This window comes from Chamaea fasciata, unplaced genomic scaffold (assembly GCF_029207755.1).
Source record: "Chamaea fasciata isolate MVZ Bird 193981 ecotype frontalis unplaced genomic scaffold, bChaFas1.0.hap1 SCAF_1, whole genome shotgun sequence".
NCBI classification, from domain to species: domain Eukaryota; kingdom Metazoa; phylum Chordata; class Aves; order Passeriformes; family Sylviidae; genus Chamaea; species Chamaea fasciata.
Window position 1 is genome coordinate 35,019,991 of NW_027094086.1, and position 27,960 is coordinate 35,047,950.

At 39.6% G+C, this 27,960-nt stretch overlaps 1 protein-coding gene across 3 annotated transcripts in view; it reads right to left on the bottom strand.

The window, feature by feature from the left end:
* The window catches only part of SGK3 (serum/glucocorticoid regulated kinase family member 3), a 55,798-nt gene that overhangs the window by 6,436 nt on the left and 21,402 nt on the right, over positions 1–27,960 (bottom strand). For 2 of the 3 annotated variants that reach the window (XM_066180474.1, XM_066180462.1), the window contains exons 2-10: positions 19,765–19,970; positions 14,941–15,024; positions 12,954–13,026; positions 10,070–10,145; positions 4,282–4,369; positions 2,406–2,455; positions 1,269–1,326; positions 360–443; positions 131–262 (exon numbers count right to left, since the gene is read on the bottom strand). In XM_066180474.1, coding sequence (XP_066036571.1) covers positions 131–262; positions 360–443; positions 1,269–1,326; positions 2,406–2,455; positions 4,282–4,369; positions 10,070–10,145; positions 12,954–13,026; positions 14,941–15,024; positions 19,765–19,842 — 723 coding nt within the window. In that variant the 5' untranslated portion in view covers positions 19,843–19,970. Of the gene's footprint in view, positions 1–130; positions 263–359; positions 444–1,268; positions 1,327–2,405; positions 2,456–4,281; positions 4,370–10,069; positions 10,146–12,953; positions 13,027–14,940; positions 15,025–19,764; positions 19,971–27,055; positions 27,327–27,960 lie in introns of those variants that run through there. The other variant, XM_066180468.1, reaches the window with a different exon arrangement.

Sequence of the window (27,960 nt, forward strand, 5' to 3'; positions counted from 1 at the left end):
TCTGTAGCAATAGCAGATAATAACAGGATTTTCAAAATTGGGAGAATGTTGATCACAGCCCATTGTACGCTCCTCCCACATAGAATTAGCCAAATAGACAGACTAAAATGCAAACAAACCCACCACATACCTCTCCTCCATTAACAAAATCCAGGACAAAGTAAAGCTTTTCTGTTGTTTGGAATGAGTAATGTAATCCAACCAAAAATGGATGTTTCACATTTTTCAAAAGCACATTACGTTCAGCCATAATATGTTTTTGCTGCAAGAAGTACGAGATCAATAAGTAAACAGGAATAATTTTGTAATTAAGGAAAAAGAACAAGGGAGGTGGGTGGAGAAAGACTATTTCTCTTAACCTCTTTCCTATTGAGAACAATCTTTTTCTGCAACACTTTGACAGCATAGTATTTCCCATCCAGTTTTCGTTTCGCAAGAAGAACCTATGAAATTCAAAAAAAGGAAGAAATGTGATTGTTGCAGTTCACATACTATTGGTAATATTTTATTATTTCAGCATAACTTGAAAGTGTTCATGCTACTTTTTCACAATACTGTTTCTTCGCTTCTAATACAGTCAGTCAACAATGTAATTGCCAATAAAGTGAGCTTACAGTTACTTCAGTAAAAACTTATCCTGACAGTGGTATCATGAAAGACTAAATTGTAACATTTGTTTTCCATGACCTGCTAAATCTCTATCAAGATTAATTTCAGCTTTTTTGGGGGTACACTGTAAAAATAATTGAATGAAAAACAGCAACACAAAAAATAGTTTGGAAACGGAGATTTCAAGAGGGATTCTCTTTGGCATCTTTGTAAAATATCAATACTTAAGTCACTTTTCAGTGTGCTGTTGCTCACACTATGAGTGTTCAATGTGTGTTGCTCCACAGTATATCAGTGGTTTCACAAATGTTGTCCATGACAACCAGAGGAAAAGCACAATTTGTACTCCAGCTGCTGCACAAGCACAGGGGTACCTCCCTTCCTCCCTGGGGGAAACAGAGGATCCCAACTGCTCTTAATGAGAAAGGGAAAATCTCCCTTTTGTTAGTCCCAACAAGTGGCTGAGGCAGCCAACAGCTGCACCAGGGAAAAAATGGCAGGGCCACGAAGCAGCAGCAATGGGGATCCAACAGAACAGTTGATAGGCCACCCTGGAGCAATACCACTCCTGGAACCCTCTGGCCAAGTCTCCAGTCACTGTGCACGAGAAACCAGCGAGCACCCTTGCACCACCGTAAGACAGAGGAATAAAAGCTCACCTTGCCAAAGCTGCCTTTCCCAATAACTTTCAGGAAATCAAAGTCTGTTGGTTTAGCACTGAAAGATATTTAGGAAGGAGACAGGTCATCTGGGTAGAAATGACAAGCCTTACAGCTATACCACAGTGTACTGTAGCACAATGGCCTGTACAACAACTTCTTGTACAACAACTCCTTTTCTTTGTTCCACCCACCACTGCTTCTGCAGATCTGTCCTCAGACAAAACTCCTCTTCATTTTGCAATTCCATTTTCTTCTAGCAAAAGTGTTCAAGTTGCATCCTCTGAGTTGATTTTATTTACTAAGTTTAACCTTACGATGTGAAGGAGAAGCAAGACCTTTCTTTCATTCTCCATGGTCTAGTTTCTTATCATTTTTAAGTCTCCATTTCACCATGACATCTCCTGGAGCTTATTTCTAGCGGTCCAAATGGATTCTAATGCTTACTTGAGGAAAGGAAGGACCAAGTTTGTTATCTATTCTGTTTATTTTTCCCATTCTGCTCTGCATCCAATCCTCCCTCATTTTAAATTTCAGTAAGAGGAGGGAGGTCCTAACAGCTGCCTCTTCTTGGTGTTTTTATGAATTCACTCTCAGTTTTTCCACTTCCCACATCACCATTCCTTTTAGTTTTTCCCAGGATTCTCTTACTCTTTCCTGAATACAATTCTGTCAGCAAAACAATTATCCATGTTTTCAAATTGCAAAACAAGTTACATCACCATACACCTCTCTATTTATTGCCCCCGAAGGGAAGGACTCTTGTATTTTATTTCTTACTGCAATCTATTAACCACTTCCTCCTGCTAGCCCAGAACAAATCTGTGAGGAAAGCAAAACCAAAACAGCAGTCATCTCCTAGAGGAGAAGAGCAGATTCACACAGAGCAGAACAGAAACTCTGCAGAAGACACCAAACAGAGACACAAATTATCACTGCAGTAACTGGGCTGTAGCACCAACAAGGCAACCTGCTCCTTTGGCATGCAATAAACCAAACTTGTTTTCAGAAGCTGTGGGACCACTCCCAAGGTCAGTCTAACTTTTCAGGTTTTAACATTAATTTAAATCCCATTTAATTAAATTTTAAATTTACATTCTATTGAATTATATTAAATTCAATTTAACTGAAACCTACTGAGGATTTCCAGATGGTCCCAGGTTGATATTCTGTGAGGTAGAGTTTAACTGTTGGGAGAAACAAAAAGGTTTACTTGTAGTACTTTTTCTTCTCTCTTATCTTTCAACCAATATTAATTTAAAATAGTCTACTAATCTGCTTAATCCATACTTTTACACTTGTTACGTTAGAACTTTAAAGAGATCTAACATCTAGATTGGGAACTGAAATACCTGGCCATCATCACCTTGTCACAAATTCTTTATACACACATCCTGTTCAGGGATGAAGGTAATAAAGTATCTGTGCTCATTCAGAGAGGAAAAGATCAGAAATAAAACTTGAAGAGTATTTCCAAAAACAACTTGTTCCTCATTCAGAACTTAACCCTTTCTGTCTCATGAACATATTTTTTGCCTTTTATTCCAAATTCTCCAAGTTCTTACTAATACAACAATTTTAAACCCACACTATTTATGTAAGAGTAATTAATGAAAGATACAGTGCTTTTAAAAACACAAAGTGAACATTCTCCCAACCCCCCAAAAAAACATAAGCAACCTTTTCTATCCTGACATTAAAGGTTAAATAACTCAATTCCTGGAATTCCATGAATCTTACTGGTACACACCCAGGCAGAATTTGTAAATTACAGGGAACAGAGGAAGCCACTGCAATTTAGGTGATTTTCTCCATTTTGTTTTTGATTTGGAAAAGCGGTATTTGTACTCTCACTGTGATTCTGGCATTTATCAGAGAAGAATGAACTGCACTCAAATACAAGTTACCTGGGGACAGGCTGCCAGGCAGCACAAACCAGTACTCCGGAAATGGAAACTGGCCTGACAGCAGCACTGGATGCCACTGCTCACTGAAATGAGCCAGTGGTACTGGACAGTTCTGAAAGACCTACTGTAAAAAAGACTTTTTTTTTGTTCCTTGTTGTTTGGCTTGATCATTTAGAGTAACCATAAGGAGAATTTTCCACCAAAAATATGGGGTCCAGGCCATTATGCAGTAGCTCTGCTTCTGGAATTTGCTGTGGTATGACACACTGTTAATTTTCCACAGATGGTTTATATCATTCCTCATTACTTAAAGTACCTTTCAAAGGAAGAGGAAATCAGTATTTTAAACTAGTGACTTTGGAAGCGAAACTTTCAGAACACACTAAATCTCTCGTGGATCACACACAAATTGAAAAAACTCTTACATCTTTAACGGGCTGAATAAGGAGAGAAGTATTAATATCACATCTTTATGCCAACTAGTAACTAATAGAGAAGACAAGTTTAAATATGGCACTTCTGCCTTCCTAGAAATACTCCTTTTTTCAAACTGTTTCTGGAGGCTGTAAACTAATTTTCAGAGAATCCATCCAGCTATATAGTCGCTTTTTTGACAAAAGAAACTACAGACCTCACAGAGCGTTACATGTGAAAAGAAATCAAATCCATCCTTGCTCCTAAGTGACTTTTAGAAAGACTGCATTTTTTCCCCTGAGAGAATTCTATTTCTCCCCATCTTTAAAAAATAAGAACGTACAAGCAAACAAAAAGACAATTAAACATTGTATCTCCCCTGCTCCTTGCCAGATTTCTTAGCAAGAGCTTTTGAACAGACTGCAAAAACTCTCACAGCTAAGCTATGACTAAAGTTGTGTTTCTTTAACCCGTATAGCAAGGGGAATAAGGAAGACAACATCAGCAATCACTTTTGCATACACATCTGACAGAAAAATAGCTTACAGCCCACAGTGGAACTGAGTTGTTTAAAAGAACAGAGAGGGCATTTATTGCAAAACCTACCAGTAGTTTTCAGTAAATAATATACCTAGGAAGATTGCTCTCAAGTAGCTAAAATTTAGAAGACTGTTCTACTTCGGTTTTATTACCTTCCGACTGCTCCTTTCATCTTCATCTTCAGATGGATCCGACTGGTGTTTTGGGTTATCCATCTGAAGGAATGCTCTGACATCTGGGCTAGAAACACATTTAACTTCATTAGCACACCAATAATCTGCATTATTGGTGCCACAAACACACAGGATAAGATTGAACAGCAGCATACAGAGGAGTTACTCATAATGAAGTTTTATATTTAAGTTCTGGTAATTAAGGAGTGTGTACAAGCAATACTTTCTTTTACAGCAACATTTATTCAACTACCAAGTGTGTTATACAGCACAAACCTTTTCACTTGCAAAAACCTGACATGTTAAAGTATATGTATGTCAAGACTTCAGAAGGAAACACTGCAGAACAGCATTTAAAGATCATTACCAGAAGAAATCATGAGTTCTAACTGGCTAGCAGCCACCAAGAAACCAGCTTTCTTTCAAAAAACTGAAGAGTTTAAATTTTTGTTTACTAAAATTAATTAAATTGTCCAATACAATAGGGAATGAAATACATCATCTGTGTCCCAAGAAAAGACACGTATTCCAAGAGATACACAGCAGTAACATCCCTCTCTCCATTCGCTTTAAAGCAGAAGATGGTGATCTTCTATTCAGAATTCCTTCTGGCTGGGCACTGTCAAATCAGTGTTACGAAATCCTTCCAGTCAGCTGCAGGACACAAATGTTTCAGAACTAGCAACAGGCTTCCCACAGTACCAAAGGAGATGCATTTTATCTTCAGTAGCGCTTTCAAGCTCTCTCTTGGTGGGGCTGGGAGACAAAGACTGAGAGAAAGGTGGGAAAGTAAGAGAATTCCAAGAACAAGAATTTCTTCTTCCAGGAAGCACGGTCTTGTCCAACAGATCAAAAGAACGTAACATCTTTCTGAACCACAGCACAGTGCAAGTAAAGAATAATGTAATACAACTGAGGAAAAATTAATTCCTAAAAAACGGGTATTGTGTATTTCCTGTATAAACCACTTCAAGAGCTGATTTGAATCTTTCCAGTTTCTTCAGTTCACTAAAATGTAACTTTCTTCTCGAGGAAGAAATCTTACCGACATTTCAGAGTAGGACTTGAGAAGGAAGCTGCTTGAGAAGGACTCAGGGGATTCACTGATAGGAAACTCCACATGAGCCATTCAGTACAAGAAAAGCACTAGTTTGCTATGGAGCTGCTCTTTTAAACTGTCCCTAGAATATATAAAATAGGGTAGTTTTATATAAGAAATAGATGTACTTGCTATTTTCAATCCATTCACCCTCCTCATATCTGATCAGTGAGAATCAGAAGTAAAAGAGGAGCTGTTTCTGACACTTCTCCAGCTTCTGTAATTTCCTGTCAGCATTACTGAACCTATCTCATATCCTAGGCTATCTGAGGCTTCATCACTTAAATTCTGTATTCCTACGTCCCGTTTGAAATATGTTTCAGTTAGCTTCAGCCTTTCAGGTTTAAAGCACAGCAACAAGACTGTTCACATAATTTCCCAGAATCATTTCAGTTTAATACTTCCCATTTTATATGAACTCCAAATTCTGATCTATTTCAGCATCTGTCTTGTATCCTGAGGCCAGGAAGACAAGAATTACAGTGGTTTGAACACTGTGGTCATACTGGGTCCTGATGCAACAATTTCAGTTTCAGAACATTTGGGTATCATAAAATCAAGAATAAAAAGTTATGGTTAATGCTTTTCACTAGACAGAACAAGAGAAACAGACCTTAACTACCTTTCAGCATTAATTATTCTGGACAACTGGCTGATTAAATAGAGCATGTTGTAATACATCTCAAATAGTTACTATAGTAACTTTGTTCATGACTGAATTCACAGCAGGAAAAACATAAAAATATCAATTCACAGGAAAAGGCTGCTGTACAGGTGCAGGGTATTCCACAATCTCCAGAATACCAGAGTCATAACTGATTGATATTACACTGTTTACATTTGCAATTCTACAAGCACAGCAAAGAACTGCTGATGAAAAATAAGAAGTTTAATGTACCAATTTCCTAGGCAAGATTGCAGCATGTTATGCATAATGCTATACAGATTGACAGGACTTCTGTGCTGTATTAGCTCACATGGATTAACTCAATATATTTTAGAATACGTGGAAATTATTCCTAAAATAACCTCACCTATGAAATTAAAAGCATTTAGATAACTATTTTAAAAGGGACGCTCAATATATATTGTACATACAATACCAGAAAAAGTTGGTTTTGTCAGGATTTTTATGATTGACTGAATAAATTTATTTTATGGATTATCTCTGAAATACACAAAAGGGTGTCAAGCTCCGCTTAAATATGGTTGCTTATGTAATACTCATTCTGCATTAGTCTTCCTGCGAAAACAATATAATACCACAAAAAAATTTTGGATACACACAGAAATATGAACAAACCCCCTGCCAAAAAAGAAGAAATAAACCAAAAATTCACAAATTTTGAAGCAAAATGTTAAAATTAATAGCCAGTGGCAGAAACTTAACATATAAGACCCACTTTTTTAAAATAATGGTGCCCAGCTCCTCCCTCTTCTCGCCACATTTTAAAAAACAAACCACTGCTATATTTCTTACAGAAAGCAAAGGTTCAAAAAGCCCTAACACAGTAAAGCACAGTAACACTTTAAAAGAGGACAATAATAAAACGCAAGATTTGCTTTCCCAAGCACGGAAATTCAGGAGTTTCACATTCACTTTTATATTAATCAGATTTTGAAATCAGAAAAAAATTGTGACTGATTTTCTTCTAAGGAACACATTCAGACCCCGCTTCTCACTTACAGAACTGATAACTCATTTCCCCACAGAGTATTGTCATCCTTGAAGATTAACATCTTCAAGTGTTATGCAAATGTTCTCATTCTCATTAAGGAGCTACTTTGGACTACTTAAAAATAACTGTATCACATCTTTAATGCATCCTCTATTACACAGTTTTTCCAACTGGTTTTCTTTGGACATGTTCTGATAGACAGCAATTAAATGCATTAATACTTCAGTGAAGGCCTACATCGAGGGGGTGAGCAGCCCACTTCCAGGAGTTGTGCAGTGTTTTAGGGAGGCTCACAGTGCTCACTAGGAACAAACTCCCAGCTCTATTAAGGACATTAGTCAGCAAGGAGGACACATTAGTAGATGCCTTCTGCCCTATCTATCCCTACCTTTTCTTGGAACACCTGCATTCCACCCGTGAGAGCAAGCTGTCTATCACAGTAAGTTTGCTGAGAAAATGTAGCTTGAAGCTAGTCCACTTAATTCCCAATTTGGACTAAGCCAGTCATCTCACCCTGTATTCCACCTGACAGCGACTGCAGGAAAATCCTTATCAGCTGTCTCAGGGTCTCTCTAAGCATTCCAATACACCTTAGGTTTTTCTTGGATTTTTTATTGAGCAAAAAGGCTTGGCTTTGATACAATATTCAAGAAATGTGCCACACCCGAGAAAAAAGTCCACTGATGGAAAATAAGAACACAGTGCTGCATGTTTCGAAGAATAATGTAAATATTACCATCTTGGACACATTGAATCTGACATTTTTGCTTTTCACTTCAGATATTCAGGTGTCTTCCCATCCAGAAATGAGAACACCTTGAATCACCCTTAAGCTATTAGTGAAACCATTTTCCTAAGCAGGACTTAAGATATGTGACATGCTGATACTGATTTTAATGCTTGAAAGATGCTGTGGTGCGAGTGGATTTCCTAATGGTTCTGTGAGAATGCACAGCCCACTAAGTCTTCCTTGTACATCACTAACTTTACGTAAGTTACTTGACCTAGTATCAAATTTAACGAGCACATTAAAGCAAAACTAAGAAAGCAAGAATGGACTATCTGTGAAGACTCAGTCATCACATATCCCTTGAGTACTTCTATCAGATTTTACAAAAAATCCCAAGCATCAAGATCAAAAGATTTGGTATTTCTTCTGTAACAATGTTCACTGGCGCAGAGAAAAGGTGACAGATTACATAATTGTTAACATTTGTTGCAGTGCAACACTGCAAAAAGTGAAGGCGAACTTCAGAAAAACAATCACCTTGCTGTGATTAAAAGAGAAACAACATAGAAATTAGTACAAAATTAAAATGTTTTTGCACTAAACTGCGTATTAGAGGCTTTTTCTCCTGCTTACTTCACTATTTCTTTAAGGGTGAGGGGGAGGAGAACAGTACAAGACAAACTTTGGTCCCTATTTATTGTTTTTATTGTAGAACTCTGTTTCATAAGCTTATTATTGAACACACTTTCATCAGCACCAAACACAATCAGACCTATGTCTTAACCCTGGTCTAAGTCAGTTTAATGGATCAGGCAAGCTAAGTGCCATATTAGAGAACATTGATTCTTCTACAGTTACATTCACACATAACTTTAAAACCCACAAAAACTTAAGGAGGCAGGTGGATTTGAGGTTTAATGCCCTTTTTTTTTTAGCACACCATTTTGCGCTGTCCACAACAAAAAAAAAAGCACCATTTTACCTTTGGAGAACAAATGTAGTATGTTTTGAAACAAAAATATTTGGTGATTGGATATACCGACAATGAGAGGAGGAGATTGGCCTAAATGAACCAGAATCCTTTCCCAATGAAACAAAACAGATTGGTTTTCTATAATTTTTTATATTAAAGTGCTTTTTATTATTTCCCAAAGAACAGTACTATGAACACAAACCTCACAGTATTTGTACTGGTGGAAAAATATCCTTCTGTAAAGACTTTGTTACTAATTTTTTTCCATTAAGCAAAATAAGTATATATAAAATGCTCGCCCCCCCTTTTTTTTTTAATCTAGAAAGGAAAGGAAGTACTTATTTCAGGCTGACAGGACATTAAATAGTTCATTTGTTGTGAAAAAAGAAAATCTGACTGCATGCTGGAAACTGCAGTGATATTCTGTTAGTTACTTTTCTTCCTGTGGGAAATGGGCAATTTCACAGGCTGTACAAATAGGCTAATTAAACAAAGCATATGTATTAAAGACATTTTACTCAACACTAAAACCAAGTGTAGAGCTTTACCATTTTACCAGTCCAAGCAACATTGAAAGCTGCATGGATTTAGCTGAAACTGATTACAGCTTTCTGCTGAAAGAAGGCACCAGTTTGCCCTGAATGAGTTCACACACAAAGTGCTGCTCTCCAGATTTAAGTGGAGCTTTGTCCTGACACCACTTCCCATTCACCACTGGTGGAGGTGAACACTCCTGCAGTTCTTCTGCCGAGAGCAGTTTAGGTACAAGCTTATTCATCCTTTCCGTTAGGCAGCTCAGCTTGGTTATCCCAAACCATCTCAGTAAGCTGATTAAGCCACTTGGTTACCGTGTTTTAAACAAGTTCTGGAGCACACATGAACTGCTCTTAACAAAACAAAAGATGCAGGCAGTGATTGACTAACAACAAAGCAGCAAGTGACAGCAGGGCCCTCAAACAGTACAGCCACTGGCAAAACAAACACTTGTCCTACATCAACAGTTTAGGGTTAGTGGAATTTGCACCCCTGGAATTAAGATCAGTTAATTGCCTGCAAATTGATTTGTAGTTTGGTTTTCAGAAAACAAAAACACTTTTATACTCTTCAGTCTGTAGATTTTTCCTGAATGGATGGCCATATAAGGTTTATTTTTTTACACTGAAGAGCTCTGAACAGGTAAAATACATTTTCTGGTTAAATACCTAATTTGCGATGTTGTATTTAACGTATCTTTTCATCTCATGTCTTTTCAACAGCCCTTATAAAACAGAAATGAAGCTACTTACTGGTTGCATAGCTCTGGCTGTCTAACTAAATTTTGAATGAATTCATTCAGTCCTGCTCTTCTCTGTTTAATAAAATCTGAAAAAAACAGATTTAATAGAATCATCAATCAGCTTGTGAAAAAGACTTATTTTCTTATTCAGGTTTTTTAGGATTTAAAACAATAGTTAAAAGGAGACTGTCCCACGACTGGTTTAGAACAGGCTTGGTTCTGGGTATGAAAACTGTGAGCTTAAAACATTGGACTGAGCTGAAAAAACAAATTTCAGTTTTTCTGCAACACTACTTAAAAATGTTGAAAGCCAGGTGGATTAGAAGTGATACCATGTGCGTTAAGAACAGTGTGTAACCACAGCAGGCTAACCTGTGCAGCCTTCACGGCACAGGTGAGCCCTTCAGCACCGGATTCCACAGAAATAAAAACCCCAAGAACCCACAGGCAAAACCTGAGATCAGTTGCACATGTCAAGTTTTTACATGAAAAATCCCACGAAGCAGCATCTTTCCAAAATACATGTATGGCAGAAAAATTACACAACTCATCCTGCCAGCAGGCACCCAGCTAGAGCCATCAAAGATAACAAAATAAAATACTTTCCTTCAGATTTTGAACATCATCTCCAACATTAAAAAAGATAATCCTCAGAATCCCTTCCCCTATCTAAAGCCTAAAACACGTAACTGTTCTGTAGCAACATGGAAAGATACACAAAGGATTTAGAATAGAGAGTTCTAACATAAAATAAAGCGCAAAATGGAATAATATTATCTTTCATTACTCATATTAACAAAAATTTAAATGGCAAAAGAATATTTAACTTGTGCACTAACTTGTATGGCATTCCAATGACTGTCAAATCCAGATTACTGACATTAAAATTTAAAATTAAGCTTTAATTAACAGCTGTATTTAAAATATTAAGAAAAATGCCCACATTGTTTCAGGGATATAATCCCTGAACCTTTCCTAGGGTATTTAATAATCCCAAATTACTGACATCTAACAGGAAGGTAAATCTGAAATAAAATACAGATATTATATTATGGGAGTGAACACCAGCAGTTTCAGTGTGGTAGATGGACAGTGCCATCAGCCACTCTAAGCCTACAGGGCTATCCACACTGGTGAAGATAAAACACCTGTAACATCTGAAATTTTCAGGTTCTGTGTTCTGACTGGTTGCTGTTCCATTTTTTCAAGTTAAAACAAGATTAACTTTAAAATAACCTAGAGTGCCAATAAAATTGGAGCATTTAAATGGCAACTTAGATGACAGTATTTTTAGTATTTTTGGATAAAGGGATGTAAAATTCTCACTCTGCTGCATTTCAGTGCAATAGTACAATGCTGTATATCCATGGATGGATTACAGAAGTAAAATACCTTTTCAGTATTTGTAAACTATGTAATTTGCTTCAGGAGCCAGTAGAAACATTACATCAAAGCTTCAATAAATCAGTGTTAAGAAAAAGAATTATTTACATAAGCATCATGGCTCCATCTCCACCCTGCCTCCCAGCAAGAAACATCTTGGGAACTATTTAGTTTCTCATGCTTCAAGGATTTCAGCGTAGTTCACGGAAATTTAAAACAAGTTTGAGGACTTTGTTTTACATATGTAAGTTTAATAAAGTCTTAGTTGAGGTTTTTTTTCCCCCATGAAAACTCCAGTTTCCTAAATTTGGCTCGAAGAAATCCACCTGCGTATTTGCCTGTACAGCAAACCAGACTGCAGGGCATCCTCTGGTCCTCAGCCAGCTCTGAGAATTCCAAGGTCAGAGAAAAGGAACCAGAACTAAACTTTGTCTCCCTATAGACAAAATACATACAGATCTTTTGGCAATCATTTACATCTTTATCAAAAGAAAACATCAGAGCTTGGATACTTGTATTTGATTATTCTAATAAAAAATAAAACAGAATTTCACATAAGGATCCAGATGATTAACTACAACTGCCAAAAACTAGGTTTGTTTGTCAGAACTTTAAAAATCCCAAACCTACACATTCTAAGAGTTCAACAGCTTTGGATCCATTTGTTCCTCAGCAAAAGAGAAAACGAAACAATGGAAACAGGTGCAGGAAGAGATGAAACTACAGTCTGACCACATCAGCAAGCTAGGGAGGGTCGGAGGGGTCCAAAGAGCATCAGGAAAAGCGAGTAAAAATGGCTTGAAAGAAGAGAGCAAACACACAGAGCAATGGCCTGGCCTCCCCATTTGCCTTTTTAGATATTCACCCCTGGTGCCACCCAGGTTACTTCAAGGCACTTGACAAGTGACTTTCATTAGTATTCCACTGTGAACAGAGCAAGCTAAATGGGGACCCATCACTGGTAACTGGAGCACATCATGTTCACATGGTACACGTTTCCTGTTGTTGTTCCACTTAGAGAAGAAGTTCGTTTTCACCTGAACGGTACAAGGAAGCACATTTAGATACAGGGAGTTCAAAAGTCCTCCAAGATAAATCCTTGAGTTATTTCATTTCTCAGAAGGGGTGGTGGGGGTAGTCACACAAAGAAAGTTTAAAATGGACTACGCATAATGCTTAGGAAGAGTCTGGGGTTTGGCTTTTGCTTTTATAGGACAGAAATCACACCTGACAGTTCAGAATCACAATCAGAACAAGGGAGGGTTGGGAGGAGCTACAGCCTTCAGTGCAAGAGAGGCACTGGGCGACCAAGCAATGCTTTGTTCACTATCACAAGGTAAAACACCTACCCACGCTAGTTCCTGCTCTTGACTGAAGCATGACTAAACTTTGTTTTAGTCACTGTTTTGAGGACCGCTGCAAAACTCAGCTAAGATAGCTTCTTGTAGGCTGGAATAGATCAATTTTCATATAAAGAACCTGACAAAATGAATAACAAGATGATGACATACCAGGATCAAAATTATCTCCGAATATTCTTTTAGCTGGAATCTTCAGGTTCATGGTGGGAAATTGCTTCTTTAGCTGTAAACAAAACACATAAAATTGGATTGTGCTTAGACATTAAAGTACCTAGAAATAATTGCATTTTGTTTGTTTTCTGATGAACAGTTTGAACACCTGATTATTAGTAATTCTGCTCCGCTATGCCATTTCCTCTGCTCATACACGAGGGAAAAAAAACATACCCAGAACAATCTGTACTGAGCTTGTTTGCAATAGACATACCCTTTTAAATTCAAAGGCCATCTCATCTTCATCTTGGACTACTAGAGCAATAGTGCAAAATGACTTGCCCCAGGTTAAAAAAACAAATTTCAGTGTTGTTTTTATTTTCCTTCTTTTTCCCTCCTCCATCAATTCTTTATATCTTTTGGGTTTGTTTTTCTCTTGCTTGCTTGCTTGCTTGCACGGGGCTGTATGCATGAGGTTTAGGATGGGCTGGGGATACAAGCATCTGGGTTTTGTCCAAATTACATTCTTAAAGCTTTAGAAATCACAGGTAGTCTACCCCTACATCAAAATTGCAAACAGATGAACAGTCTATTTTAGGATCTTGCACTTGACATTATTATTACACTTGATGAACTGACCAGAAGATAGTGTATACTAACAGTGAATTATGTATTAAGTCCCCCCACCCCAAACCTGACACTAATCAAGCCTTGACTACATTTACTTCACTTTCAAGTGCTCCAGAAGAGCAATCCTACTCTCATCCTCTTTAACAGACTAGTTTTCTAATACAAAGCTGGCAATTCTTCTTACCTTAGCAACATCAGTATTTCTTTCCATTAGCAGCACAAGTTCTTTTTGGCGTATATATTGTGTGAATTACACTGAACAGAAACTGGACTAAATGTCCTCCTGGTTACGCTTCCCCAAGACCTCACCTCTGGCCATGTTAGAGACCAGGGCTGAACAAACTTCAGAAGAGCAAGGCCAGTCTGAGTGGCAAGAGAACGTGGCAAAGGAACAGGATCACCAATGCTCTATCTGAAAGGAGGATTTTGTGTTTTCACATCCCTTACAGGTCTATCCTTGCAAGATGCAGGCAAAGCATAGCATGGGGTATCCAGGGCCATTTCAGCTCAAACATATCCAAGAACATTTCCAGGCTCACAGCCTGTGTTTGGAGAACACTGCCACATGCAAATCCATGCACACGGAGGCAGACGAGAGAAGGCCTGACTACTTCCCAGAGAGTAGTGGAAGGGAAGGCATGAATAAGCAGCTGGTAAAATTTTAGTATGGAAATCAAAGGGGAATTATTTCTTCTTTTGTTAAAGTAAAAATTATGGTCTCTAAACACGAAGAACTGGAGGAAAGTATGGACACAGCACACATAACTCAGATGACTCTTATCTGAACAAACCCCACTTGCCCACTATGTAAAAATGGTAAAATCTTCTTCTAGCAACAAACCCATACTTGGTTGCTGAAGGGGCCTATTTCTTTTGGAACACTGACCACATTTTTTTGTGCAAAAAATCATACTTGCTATGAAACTGTGGTTATGAATTGCCATCAATGACTGAGTAGAAAATTTCTATTAAGAAACACAGATTTGTTCATCGCTTTCAGTACTTCAAAGGAAAACACTTACTTTAGGAGAAACATCTATCCAAATGTTTTGTGGGTTTTTTTAGCATGAACAAAAGCACATTTTGTATGTTGTGACAACAACTAAACTGGAAGTTTCATTAAGCTGTGATCCCAAGGAACTATAAAAAATGTGACAAGTAAGTGGATTTTGAGTCTGAAATTCAAACAAACCGAAGTTTAAAAAACCCACTCCGTCATTTTCTTTAATTAGGCTTCTATGGTTATTAAATGTTGACTCAAACTCCTCAAGAGAGGATTAACTCAAACAGAAACATTGCAAGCAAGTGCTACTCTGCTATTCTGGCATGATTTCATAGCTTTCTTTTTGCTTACCGTATTGTAGAGTTTATCAAACTCTGCATACCGTCGAAAGACAAACCACTCATTTCTGCCAACAGAGACCAACACTTTGTAAACCTGTAGGAACAAGGACAGTGTTATTGCCCACAAAACTTAGCAAAACCTCCCAGGTTTAATCTTGTGGTGGAAATAAGGGCAGGATGCTAAATTTATTGTGTAAATGCACTTATTGAATCATGTATTTCTTACAGTGAAGCCACACAGACATCAACAGAAATGATTAAAAGAACAATTAGAAGAATCTGGTACTTTACAGGAGACTTTTTAAATACCAGGTAAGCAAAAAATAACATCAAAATTGATTTAGTGGAGTATCATAGATTAGTTAATGTCCAAAAAGAACACCTGGCCATCAGATAGAAGTCTATTAAAATTTGATATGAAATTTGTTGACAACTCGATAATCCATAATAAAGACTAATATTAAAGAAGCAAAGCATTTAAAAATACTGAAGACTGCTTTCACCAAAACCTAAAGAGAAAGTACACATGGAGAGTACAAAGGTAACTGTTCATTTGAACACCCTGAATACAGAAGAATCCTGGCTGACGGCACAATTATTCAGGGAGGAAAAAATGGCGCTGTGGCTGAAATACAGCCCACAGAACGCATAATACACAGCACTGGGATGAAGGGAGGTAAAGCTGGAATCGGCTGCACACTTCTGGCCTTTCAAATGCCATGTCTCAGAGGACTTCAGTAACTAGACAGATTGTCAGACCCTGGATTCACAAACCTGGTTGGCAGCTGTGTGTCCAGCAGGCTTCTCCTATCTCTCAGGCAATTAGCTGTCTACACTTCTCTACTTTCTTGTACTTCCAGAAGGAGCTCAGCTATTCCTTCAGGGAACAGGATGGGCACAGCAAGGAAATGAGTGCAAAGCACTGCTAATTCCCAATGCAGACAACTGGGCCAATGCCTCAGTCTCCCTTCTGGCCTGCAGCAGGACCTTGGCTCTCTCTCTAACAGTGGCAGTGGCAGCCACCACCACTTCATCCTGAGGGCTGCAGTCACGCTGTGGTAACTGCTCACATAAGCTGTTCTCAGTCCCAGGCCCTGGGGAACACAGGAAGCTGGATGGAAGCATCCAGGAGAATGCTGATGAGACCTTCTAACTGAACAAGTGTTAGCATAAAACCAACCCGCTCCCCTTCTAAGAGCCTCCCTACACTGTAGACAGCAAAAGCTTCAGCTGCAAAACTTAAGCGCTGTCCTCCTGAACTGGGTCTCTTATACATCAATCAAATCCTGTAAGCAATGTTCAAACACGAAACACCTCTGCTCCCCATGACTGCATGGCAAATCAATGCCAACACACTGGAGCAGAGGGCCAAGGCAGCTGGGCAGAAAGCACAGACAGCAGAGTGTACAGACAAGCAAAACTCAGGGTACGAGATGATATCTGCCTCCTTGGCAACTGTTAAATTAAAACAGTTTTGTTCTCAGAGCAGCTGTAGAACAATGACACAATCAACATTTTTTTACACAAGAGAGCATGAAAAACCTGTATGAGGTCATCTAATTCACATCACTAACAAAGCTCTTGCACACCCCGACAAAGAAAAGCTGCAAGTGCAACAGTTATGGACACACTAAGCGGTAAGAAAACACACAACATCCACAAAGAATCTGGTAAAACCTAAAACCATGGCATGGCTGGGCTCTATTACTACTCTCAGCTGTGCCTGTGTAATGATTAGAGAGATGTGCAATGCTTATTTCTAGAAAGACTGGGGGGAGGAATCTAGACTTCCTTAGATAATAACCTTTTTAAGTCTAATTATTCCTAATCCAAATTTGGTCTTAGAAAACTCCTTAAACATAAATATGATGCATCCACAACTCATAGTATGTGGGTAAAAACCACAAAGCTTTGAGGAAAATAAAAAGGAAGAAAATAAACAGAATTCCTGAAAACATCACCACAAAATATCTTCCTAGATACAGACAGGACAGGATCCAGCTATTTATGGATACCGTAGGATTTCATCACAAAAGAAGTCATTGAAATTAAAAGACTTCAACTCTGTGGTAGCTCATGCTCCTGGATTAAACGCTTGATTTTTATTAGAAAAAGAAAAAGGTAGGCTGTTCTCCAATTTTGATAGAGCAATCACTGAGAAAGTAAGGAAACTATTCATTGTCAACAAATAAAAAGAAAGACAACTCCAATTTCCACAGGGCTGGGGATTAATATTATACATCACAGGTCTGAGACAAAGTTTTCAGATTTAATCAGACAACCAGCATCCTTGAAAGAGATTTTTTAATAAGCCTGTATATGATCTGGGTGTAAAGGGAGATGAGAACAGGTCAGAAGAGAAAATTAAGCCTCAGACATCAAACAGCATAGGGATAAAAGTGAGAAACCCAAAACAAAGCTATTTGTCAAAACAGGCAAAAGAATGACCTAATATGCAGCAAGGACAGAAAGCAATTAATATAGGCTAGATATGGCCCAAAACAAGGAAATACTTTACTGTTTTTATGGAGAAAGTGAATGCTGAATCTTCAGAGAAATGAAGGACAGTGAAGTAGTGTGGATTTACATAGAGGCTGGTTGCCATGAATTAAGTGGAAACAAGAAAGGGTTCCCAGCCAGAACACCCAAAAAATGCAAACATGTAATCACTTGGGGAAAAAAAAAATGGTAGTAAATATATCAAAAGCATGCAGTATTTAACAAAACCAATTCAAATATTCAATAAAAGGTCATGAAAATGCTCAGGAGGAATGAGAAGTTCACTTCCAGAGACAAAACTGAAAAGCTCATTTAATTATCAGAATGATGACTGCTCAGAGACCTGATTGCTTTTAAAAATGCTTTATCAGAGTAAGCGTGAGGGAAAAAGTAGAACTAGCAAAAGCTAAGTTGCACATACTTGTCTTGTTTCCATGCCAGCAATAAGTGAGCCATCGAAAGGTTTGAGCTGAAATTCAGTTTCTATTCAAACCAGTAAGATTCTAGAAGCATCTCAGAAGCAGCAGTGATACACTGAGCAATGGTAAGGTGAAGACTATACAGTCACCTGAAATCTTTCCTAGCCTTTATCACTCTGACCTTTCTTTTCACCCCAAGTGAAAACCCTTCTCACTGCTCTTTACAGAAATGGCACTAGTGTGGCCATCAAGAGAGACAGTTACACCTACCACAAATTTGTTAAGAACTGTTTCCCCCGGCACCCCTTTCTCCTTCCCTGTCAAAGTACTGACAGGATCCTGTCATTACACACAGCTACAGAAGAGGGGACACAGTGACAGCACTGACACATGCTGGAATTCACAGTTTCTACCATGAAGTTTAATACGACCCTCACTTCTGTTATCAAATCCTAAAATATATGTGATAATATTCGAAAGCTTAGTTGTGAAAGTGCTTCTTGTCAAGCTGCTAATTACTCCCTGGCACAGAATGCAGCAGGCAGCAAGACAAAGTGTACCTCTGCACAGTGTAAGCTGGGCTGGATTCCTTCCCCCCTCCTCCCTCAGCCCCCCATTTCTGATGTTTGGTACAGCTTTCTAAAGGGCACGCCCAGAGAAAGTGCCTTTACACCGCCCAGGTTGTCTCACAGGCCTTCAGGTAAAATGACCTGGAAACCACAACATTAATACATGCTCAATGTACCACACTGGCATATTTTAACTGCAGAACTGCCAGCACTGAGGCAACAAAACAAACCTGTTCTGCTCAAGTTTAGACTTTCACAAAGGTTTTCCTGCTCACCTGAGTTTCACATGAATGCAGAAGTTTCAGGAATTAGTAAAGTTCTCTTTTGTTTATTCCCCTTACCAGCACACTCCTTCCCCAAGCTACATCTTGAAACTCTTGTAGAATCAAACAGCACTGTTCTTCTCCGAGGAAGGGAAGTGAAGAGGAAAGGGAGACAACATAACTCATAGTAAACCATTGTTTTGCTGTATTCTTCACAGCAACTCCATACAAGGGTGTTTGCATTCCTCATCTGAAGAGTGACTAACTCACTCAATGGAAAAAAAAAAATCTTGGAGGAAGTTGCACAAGAGCAACGAAATAGTTTGAGTCTTCTAAAGCAAGTATTTTGATCTTGCCATTTAGGGTTATATAGAGGCCAAACAAAAAGCCATACTACACTGCTTTATTTTTCAGTATGCAATGCAAAGAATTTCCCATACAATGGGAAGACTTCACAACCAGAAAGTCAGACTGGGAGGCAAAGAAAGGAAGAGGGAGCGAAAGGACAAGAAGTGGAAATGGGAACAGGATAGGAAAAAACTCATAAGCATTAGAATCAGGAACAGGAAGGAAGACAGAAAAGAGGTTTTGAAAAAATTTGATGGTTTGTATTTTTTTCATTTTACACAAAAAAGAAATTAAATAGTATAATAGGATATCTGTGAAAGAATGGACATTCAAACAAACAAACCCCCAGAAAGAATCAAATCCACACTTTATCCATTAAAAAAATAAATGCCTTCATGAAAAATCACGTACAATGCCAAAAATGGTATCAGAATGTTTTCCCTGTACTTGGATACTTCAATATTTCATACGAGCAAGTGCAGCTACTTTGGGGTAAAAATAGCAGAAATTTGTAAAGGCAAGTTCCTTTTGCAGAAAGCAACACAGGTAAACACTGTAAAATATTCAAGACTTTTCACACTGGACTATGGCCAGTACTCACAAGAGCAAGGAAACTGATTTCCATAAACCTATTGAAAATAATACGAAGCTTAGAAGCAGAAGAAAAGAAAGCAGCACTGCTAGGCACCAATAGCCCATGCCTTTGCCCACAGTGCTTACTCTCTTACATACTTACAGTAAATCTCTTTTTCTTCTCTCTGTGTTCATCAGAGCTGGGAATGCTAACGCTTGGGCAGCTCTCTTTGAGATCCATTGTATGTTTCTTGTGACAGATTTGTTACAGGACCCTGCTTCGGGTGTTGCACTCAGGAGGTATCGTCAACGGTACTGATGCAAGATCCGCAGCTTTTCTTGAGAAAATGTGAATTCCATCATGCAATCCTGAAGTGAACACAGAAGGAAAATTCAAGCACAGGAACTCTTAACTCACACTGCTAAAAACCTGTGTGACAAGAACTTTTGCTGGCAGGAAATGCACATTAATATGCACATATAAAGTCACAATCATGCCTATTTTGTAAATTTTCATGCTTGTAGTCCTTTGTTGTTTCCCTGAAATCACTCACATTCTCCAAGGACACAAGTGCATCCAAAAAAATCACTGAGCTGTGCAGACAAACAGATTTGGGCCCACTACAGAGAATATTCTGTAGGAACAAAGGGCATGAAGAAATAATTGAAGATGACAACCTGGTATCAGACATCTGAGAAACGCCACCAACCTGTACATTCAGAACAATTTATTTCAATACCAAAGGTTTTCAACTGCGGAAGTCTCTACCAGAGGGCACTTCAGGTTTGTCAGAACATGCTGAGTGCATTTAAATGTCACGTCTGAGATTAGAGACGACATGAGAAAAACTAAGTTTTCATGTGAATTTTAGAGAGGGACAGAGGCAGTGTCATGTGTCTGTCTGAACATTTACCTCCTCTGCCCCTCTTTCCCCTTACTGGGCGTACTTTATGTTTGGCAGAACACAGAGTGTTAGGTCACCCTTTCTCTTCAGTGGAACACTGAAGTTTCCTTGCAGAATGTGAGGAGGGCACGACACAAGAGACTGAGAATAAAGCCATCAAAAAGGCAGAAAGCTTAGTGTTAACCAGATGCCTCTTCACTCACGGAAGGACAGCATTATCCACACCTGCCCCAAGCATAAGCACATTATTTGCTGAGCCCCACTGATAACAGGAACTTCAGCGATGCTTAGGAGCAGCCAAAATTAATGCTGCATAGCTACAACCCTCTGTTTGGGCCCGCACAGCACAGCCATCTGAACTGTTTCACTGAATGCAGCACAGCTTTAGAACAAGATGTGTGTGATCAACTCACAAACATGCGAAGAGTGTTTTAGAAAGAGGGGGACCTCACTTCTCTTCAAAATAGCCAGAGGAAAAAGGAGCGCCCAGTTCAACATTAACTCCCTATTTTCTCAAAACAGGGAAGTATAAAAGTGAACTCTGTATTTCATATCATAAATTTCCAAAAAGCACAGACTAACCCCATGCAATTTTGCTATTAGAGAGACACCCATATTTATGTTGGCACAAAGGCCAAAGCTCTCGGAATCCAGTGAAAAGATTTGTCTTGATACCCAGCTAGTCTCAGTCAGTCAACTATTTTTCTTGCTCTCAAAAGCCAGACCATCAAACTTTATGTCGTTATTTCTCATCTTGCCCTTTAAAATTGAGTTAATTTTCAAAGATCTGATGACTTTAACAAAAAGGAATGTTTACAACCACTATAATCACAATTAAGTGATAGATCATTCACACTGCAAGATATTCAGAAAATTATTTTTAGCTAGAATTGCATTTACCTTAATTTGATTGTTCCCTACTTCACCAATTAGATAATTACAGCGTTGAGCAGGGTTAAGCTTCTCCCCCACCTTTATTTGACTAGAACACAGTTCATTCAACCCAGTTACACAGACCATGAGTTTCAAACTGGTTTCTCTTTTCCTTTGGAAAACTACTGTTAAGTAGTTTTCAGTAACTACTGAAAAGCTTTATTACAAGGCACACTTTCCACAATTTTATGCCAGCATGAGATTAAGAGTGTTCTTCTCCCACTGCCACACACTAAAAATGAGATGTAAAGGTTAACTGAGCTCTTCTCCATTGTAAGAGGCCCACTAAAACAGTCAACAGGCACCACTTCCAGTAAGTGTTTCACTAAGCTTAGACTTTACTAAGCACTTGTGTCAATCTTTAGCCACTTCAGGTTCAGTATCAGGAACTGAGCGTAAGCCCCTGTGTTTTATCTGTCTTACTGCTCATCAGAGAAAAACAAGCAAAGCTTTAAAATGGATTAGGTGTTCCCTGATTAATATCACTCACTGTCCTTCTCCACTTGTAAACCAGCGTTTGTTAGAAAGGTTTCCAAGATGCCCGTACTCATTTTCACAATACAGGCTGTATTTCTCTCATCCCTTCAGTTTCTTATTTTTAGTGTCAGAGTTTTAAATGCCAGTACAGGAGCCATATGGATTAAAAGCTTTAGTCTTGTAAGACTGAGTTTTATTTCACATCTGAAGTTGAAAGATCTCTGAAAAACAAAAGGAGGAAGTGTCAACCAGATTAATTCAGGAAGAGTTTATTCATCTTACTGGGGAGAAGAAGAATAAATCATCTGAGAAACCAAAACTGTAATGTTCACATTTCTTTCTTTAAGCTGCCAGGAAGATCACTGGCTGTGATTATTTTCTTTCCTCGAGGCATCTCCTCGGAGCCGTGCCTGGGTCACCAACGCTAAGCTGAACTGACAAACTTGGAAGAACTGCATTTTTACTTTGCCACTAAGCTCCAGCGCATCAGAGCTTTCTTTCAATTTCTATTTGCCTCAAGCACATCAGCTCTTGAGAGCTTCGTGCATCTGAACTGTAGGTCTGACTACAGAAAGAGGGACAGACTTGCCTTAATCTTTACCATGGTGCAGTTAGGAACACAGCTGTAGTTTAAACAGCAGGTAAAACCACTAATGCTGTGATAACTACATGAAATAATAATGGAGAGAAAACAGTAGAGACATTTTCATCCACAGCTTCAAAAGTGGAAATTGCAGCATTTTGAAGGATGCCAGGTACGAATGCTTTTAACAGACACTGTGAGCAGAGAAGTCTCTACCTCTGGTTACAGCGTTCCATGGAACTAACAACAAGCAGCCCTCAGCCCAGCTTTGGTATCAGACCAAAAGGGAAGGGAACTTCAGAAAAGTACATTTCAAAGTAAGTCCCTTCAAATCAAACTTGGCCACCAGAGAAAGATGTAGATAATGTAGACAACCTGCAAGACAGATTAATGCGGAGACCAGTGCTGCCCAGAAACACCTAAAACTTAAGCTGCTACAGTATGGAGGCCTGAAACAAGAGAAAGCACAGAAAAAGTTAGAGTAGATCAGAAGTCATTAGTCCTCCTGGCACAGTTTCAAGCCTATCAACAGTTACACTGTCCATTCTCTCCATGGGGGCTGCCAAAAAGCTAGCAGTATTTTCACCGTTTCCTGCAGGAAGCCACAACAACATCAATTTCCAGGCTGACCCTTGCCTGTGGTGAAGCAAGAGCATGGCAATAGCAGAACCCTGACACCATGAAAGTATACACAAATCTACTACATCCACAATAAATGCCTAACTGTAAAATCTTCTGTGCAACCTCCTAATAGCTGCATGCAACAGGCAAAAGTGACATACTTTAGCAGTATGTGACTCCTTTTACTCTCTTCTACAAAAGCAAACTGTATTAGAAAAGGTTTCTGAAGTTTCATCAGACATTTTATTCTGCACTGAAACATTTTCTGTTCTTATTAAAACGATAATGGCCTAAAGATGGCATCACTGTATAATCAAATGATCCTTCTTCTGGGTGCTTAGGCTTCAACCTCTGCCTAGAAAGTCCAGGGCTAGATCACGTAGCTGTGTACCCACCTGGCGCCTCTCCAGCTGCTGCCACATTGCCTTAAATACCTCTAAGGCCAGGGCAAATCACACTCACTCTTTGAGTAATACAAGGGAAGCAGAGAGGAGCGCAGACAAACTCCCAAAAGACTCTCCCTGCAAGCACGTTTGGAGCAATCACCAGGATCCACATCGACTGGAACAGAACGTTGGGACAGCATTCCTATGAACAGGCCCTTCCCTATACTCTAATCATCTACCCTGAAGGACTTTGGGACTGAGTCATCATTAAACCAGCTGCCGAAAATCTCACCTGTGATTCCAATCACAGAAAGAACCTGCATGTAAAGAAACTGAAAGCAAGGCACAGGAGGCAGTCCTATTATTCGCTATGAACACTACCCTACTTCTTCTAACTTTAGAGAAAGTATCAACTTTGGCACACTTTTCATCACTTCCTCAGTCTTCTCCACAAACACAGTGATAATGGCTCAACATATCACTGGACCTTACACAACTTTGGAGAAAACCCAGAAAGTCAACTTTTTCTCAACCTCTCTATGGAGAAATAGTGTTCCATTGTTGTTACCAGACAGGCAGCTGACACACAGGAAATGGGAGACAAGATATTCGGAATCCAGTGCAACAGAATTACAGGATGAGAGACTGTACCTAAAGTCAAATGCTTCGGAAAAAGTCAAAAGCAAAACACAGATTGCTAATCTCTGAAGAGAGAGAGATGGCCAGAAGCTGTTCACTGACAAGGTTCTGGAGAAAACAGGTTTTATTCACAAAAGACATCCTTTTAAATATCACATTACATAGAATTTTTAATACAGTAACACTAGACACCAGGGTAGACCTCTAGTGAGACTTCACCTGAATTAAAAAAGAGTGCAATAACCAAAATACTCTAGTCAATCCCTGGCTTATCTCCACACTCCCTCATAAGTACAATTTGAGAGAGTTGAGAATTCAGCCGCTGGTATAAAAGAAAAAGCCTTCTCCCTGTTTACACATCCACCCACTACCTAGCAGTTTTAAAAAATTCTAGTAGCACCCCTCCTCTGCAGCAACACGGGCAAAGTCCAATTCAACTGAATCTTTCTACTTAAGAGGAAAGGACTGCAAGAAAAGGAACCAAACGAATGAAACAGGTAATTACCCTCTTAATGTCTCTATCAAATTTACTTTGGAGAAGTCAGGCAAACATTACCTTCCCATGACTGTACTGCACCCAAGAACATCCCTTCTGCTCCACCTCCCAAAAGAAGCTCCAGTAAATTACTCTTAACTGGCATATAACAAGATTCATGGCTTGGATTAGACTTATTTGCATTCATATTACATGACAGAACACAGGTTCTCTCCTGTGGTAAGCAAGGCCTGAGTAATAAAATGGGTCTAAAGAAGAAATACTGCCAGTAAGAGGTAGTTGTCTTTTAATCCTGAACACATCTCCACAATAATTTCAACTATAGCCTGTGTCCATAGTATCCACAAGGATCACTATGTGCCTCAGATGGTAAAACTTACACAAACAACAGAGTATATAAAAAAATCCAGTTTGCATAACACTTCTTGATGTGCTTTCTCAGTCTGCCTATACACCAGGCCCAATTAAATTTTAAATGTAGATGCCTAAGGATAGCACAGCTCAAGAGTTGCAGCAACAGTACCACAAGCTATTTAAAGAGGTCTTAGAGACAGCTGACAGCAGCCACCTGCAACATAGTCAGTTCTACATAAGAGGGCAGTCAGACTTCAGTAAACACCAAGCAAATAATCCAGCTTCATTTTACCCCTCTGGATGAAAATTAAACGAGAGAACACCACATTTCAATTCCAGATACACTGGACATATTCTTACATGACCTTCAACAGAAGTCATCAACTGCACTCCCTCGGTTTTGCTACATAAATACAGAATTCCAATCTGTTTAAGACGATGTTATTGCATTGAACATGTAGAGAGTTCATGTAGGGATTTTATGTACTGTAATCGGCCAAAGGGTGAAATCCATATAACAGAATATAGCTGGATAATAACATAATGAAATATGCAAAACATAGCTACAGCCCACAATCCAGAAATCATAGTTTTGAAGTCTGTGCTTTACAGAATTGATGGCTGCCTAGAACCATAAAGCTGTTGGGATAATGAAAAGGCAACAACTTAAACACTGGAATATAAAAGGCAATATACAAACTGCATGTCCAGTTCACCACCAGCTGATTCATCATGTTACGTCAGTGCAAGCAGAGCAAGTATTCTACGTCCATTCTTCAGGGACAGTTTACAGACTCCCACAGGTAAGAGCACACACTGAACTCTCACATATTTCTGTGCTGCATACAGAATGAGAAGATTCAGTTCATAAGGATTAACAGATTAGTGGCTTGTGTACAGAAAACAGAATTTGGTGCAGCAACATCAGATGTGGTGAGATTGTAATTCACATCACAGGTGGGAATTTGAGGCTGGAAAGCAATTTTAACACATTATGTTGTTGTTATTACTATTATGTTACATTATCATGTAACCACTAGTGCCTACTACAGCTTTGCCAAGGTTTTTTAAAACAACCAGCACTTCTCACTCACATGGGCAAATCAATTATGCTGCATTTCTGATCTAAACGAGGATCTCAAAGTATCTTTTAAGAAATAGGTCAGTTATCTAGCTTTAAGTTGTAAGAAATATCGTGCATGGAGACTACCTTAACAACACTGAACTTTCCAAAATGCTTTCCAAAAGCTAGTAACAATTTTTCCTGAAATCTAAAGTACCTTAAAGTCTTCAGGAAAATACTCCTCCATACGCAACTTCTGTTTTTACCATTAGTTCGTATTACAGTTATTGAAGAGACTGAAGTGCAGGTGAAGAAGAAAAAAAAACCTCTGAACTATATTTAGATACTGAGACTACATTAATGTTAGAAGAATCCAAAATAGAGTAACATCAACCTTTAAAAATACAGAATTCTGTGTGTGTCTATAAACCACTTGGAATGTCCGAAAGAAGTTATAAACAAACTTTAGCTACAAGGATACTGCAGCAAGGGATATTCACAGAAATCTTCAGTGCACGAAGAACCGTAAGGGCATTCAGGTGACACTGCTGTGCTGTGATGAAATGCACTACCCGCATGACAGCGTAAGTTTAGTGGGGAATAAGGAATGCGCATTCCATCCTGCAGAACTAGTGCACGTTTAGAAGGAGCAGTTACACCTTTATGAGCTGCTAGAGGAGAAAAACTCACATAAACACACACACACAAAAAAACCCAACAAAAAAACCCCAAAACAAACAAATAAAAAAAAACCCCAGACGAGCTGTCAAAACAGCTTTAGCCATAATACTTTACAACAGCCTTTTAATTAACCTCCACAAAATTAAATTCCTCAAGGGTACCTGAATCCCGACAAAGCAGCGTTGCCTAAGACGCTTCAGCGCTGCTCTCCCGAAACAGAGCACGTCCTGGCCGCGAACCACTCGGGGAAGGACGAGCAGGACGGCGCAGAGGCCGCCCCGGTTCCCCTCCCTGGGTACCACGGACCCGCACCTACCTCCTCCTCTTCCTCCTCCTCCTCCTCCTCCTCACCGGCGCAGCCACCGGCGGCTTCACCGCACCGCGAGGACCTAGGGAACGAAACCAGGCTTCTCTCGCCTTCACCCCAGCAACTCTATCTCGACTTCTCGACTTCTAGGAAGTTAAGGCGTTCCTGCGTTCCCGGCCCAGCGCCCGCCGCCGCTGCCCCGCGCGGCCATCGCCCGCCCCCGCAGGAGAACGCGCTCGGGGCTCTGCGGCCAGGGAAAAGGGAAAGGCGGCTCCGCCTGGGCGCGGAGGCTGCGGCCGCCCTCTCCCTCTCCCCCTCCCTCCCTCCTTCTCTTCTTCCCTCCCTCCCTCCCTCTCTCCTTGCCTGCCTCCCGCCCCTCCCCGTCCGCGGCGCCAGGCTGCCCGCCCGCCCGCGCAACCCTCCGCGGAGCCCAGACCCCGGCTTGCCCCGGGCTGTAGGACGGGGCCGAAGGTGAGATCCTCTGCCCTTCCCGCCCTATATATATATATGTCCATATAGCTGCACTAAAATAAAATACTTTAAAAAACATTTTTTGTTGTTGTTGTTTTAGGGGCAAGCTTCCACTTCCCCTAATCCCAAAGTTTCAGTCCCCTCTCCCCTCCCCAGCCCCTCGGGAGATGCTCCTGCTTCTGCTGGGCGGCTCCCCACAGAAACTCTGGAAAAACAGCAACGCTCTGGTAAAAATAACTTTAAAACACCCCTGCGCACACGAGGGGTTTCAGTTTAACTCTTCAGTGTGTCCAGGGGTGCCCACAATCCACCGGCAAGGCCGACATTAAACTAACCAGCCGCTGTAATGACAGCTCTCCTTCTGTATGGGCAGGAGCAATAACACAGGGAAAATGAGACAGCTTTGTATGATATCTAGCACTATGTAGGGAACTATTTCTGCA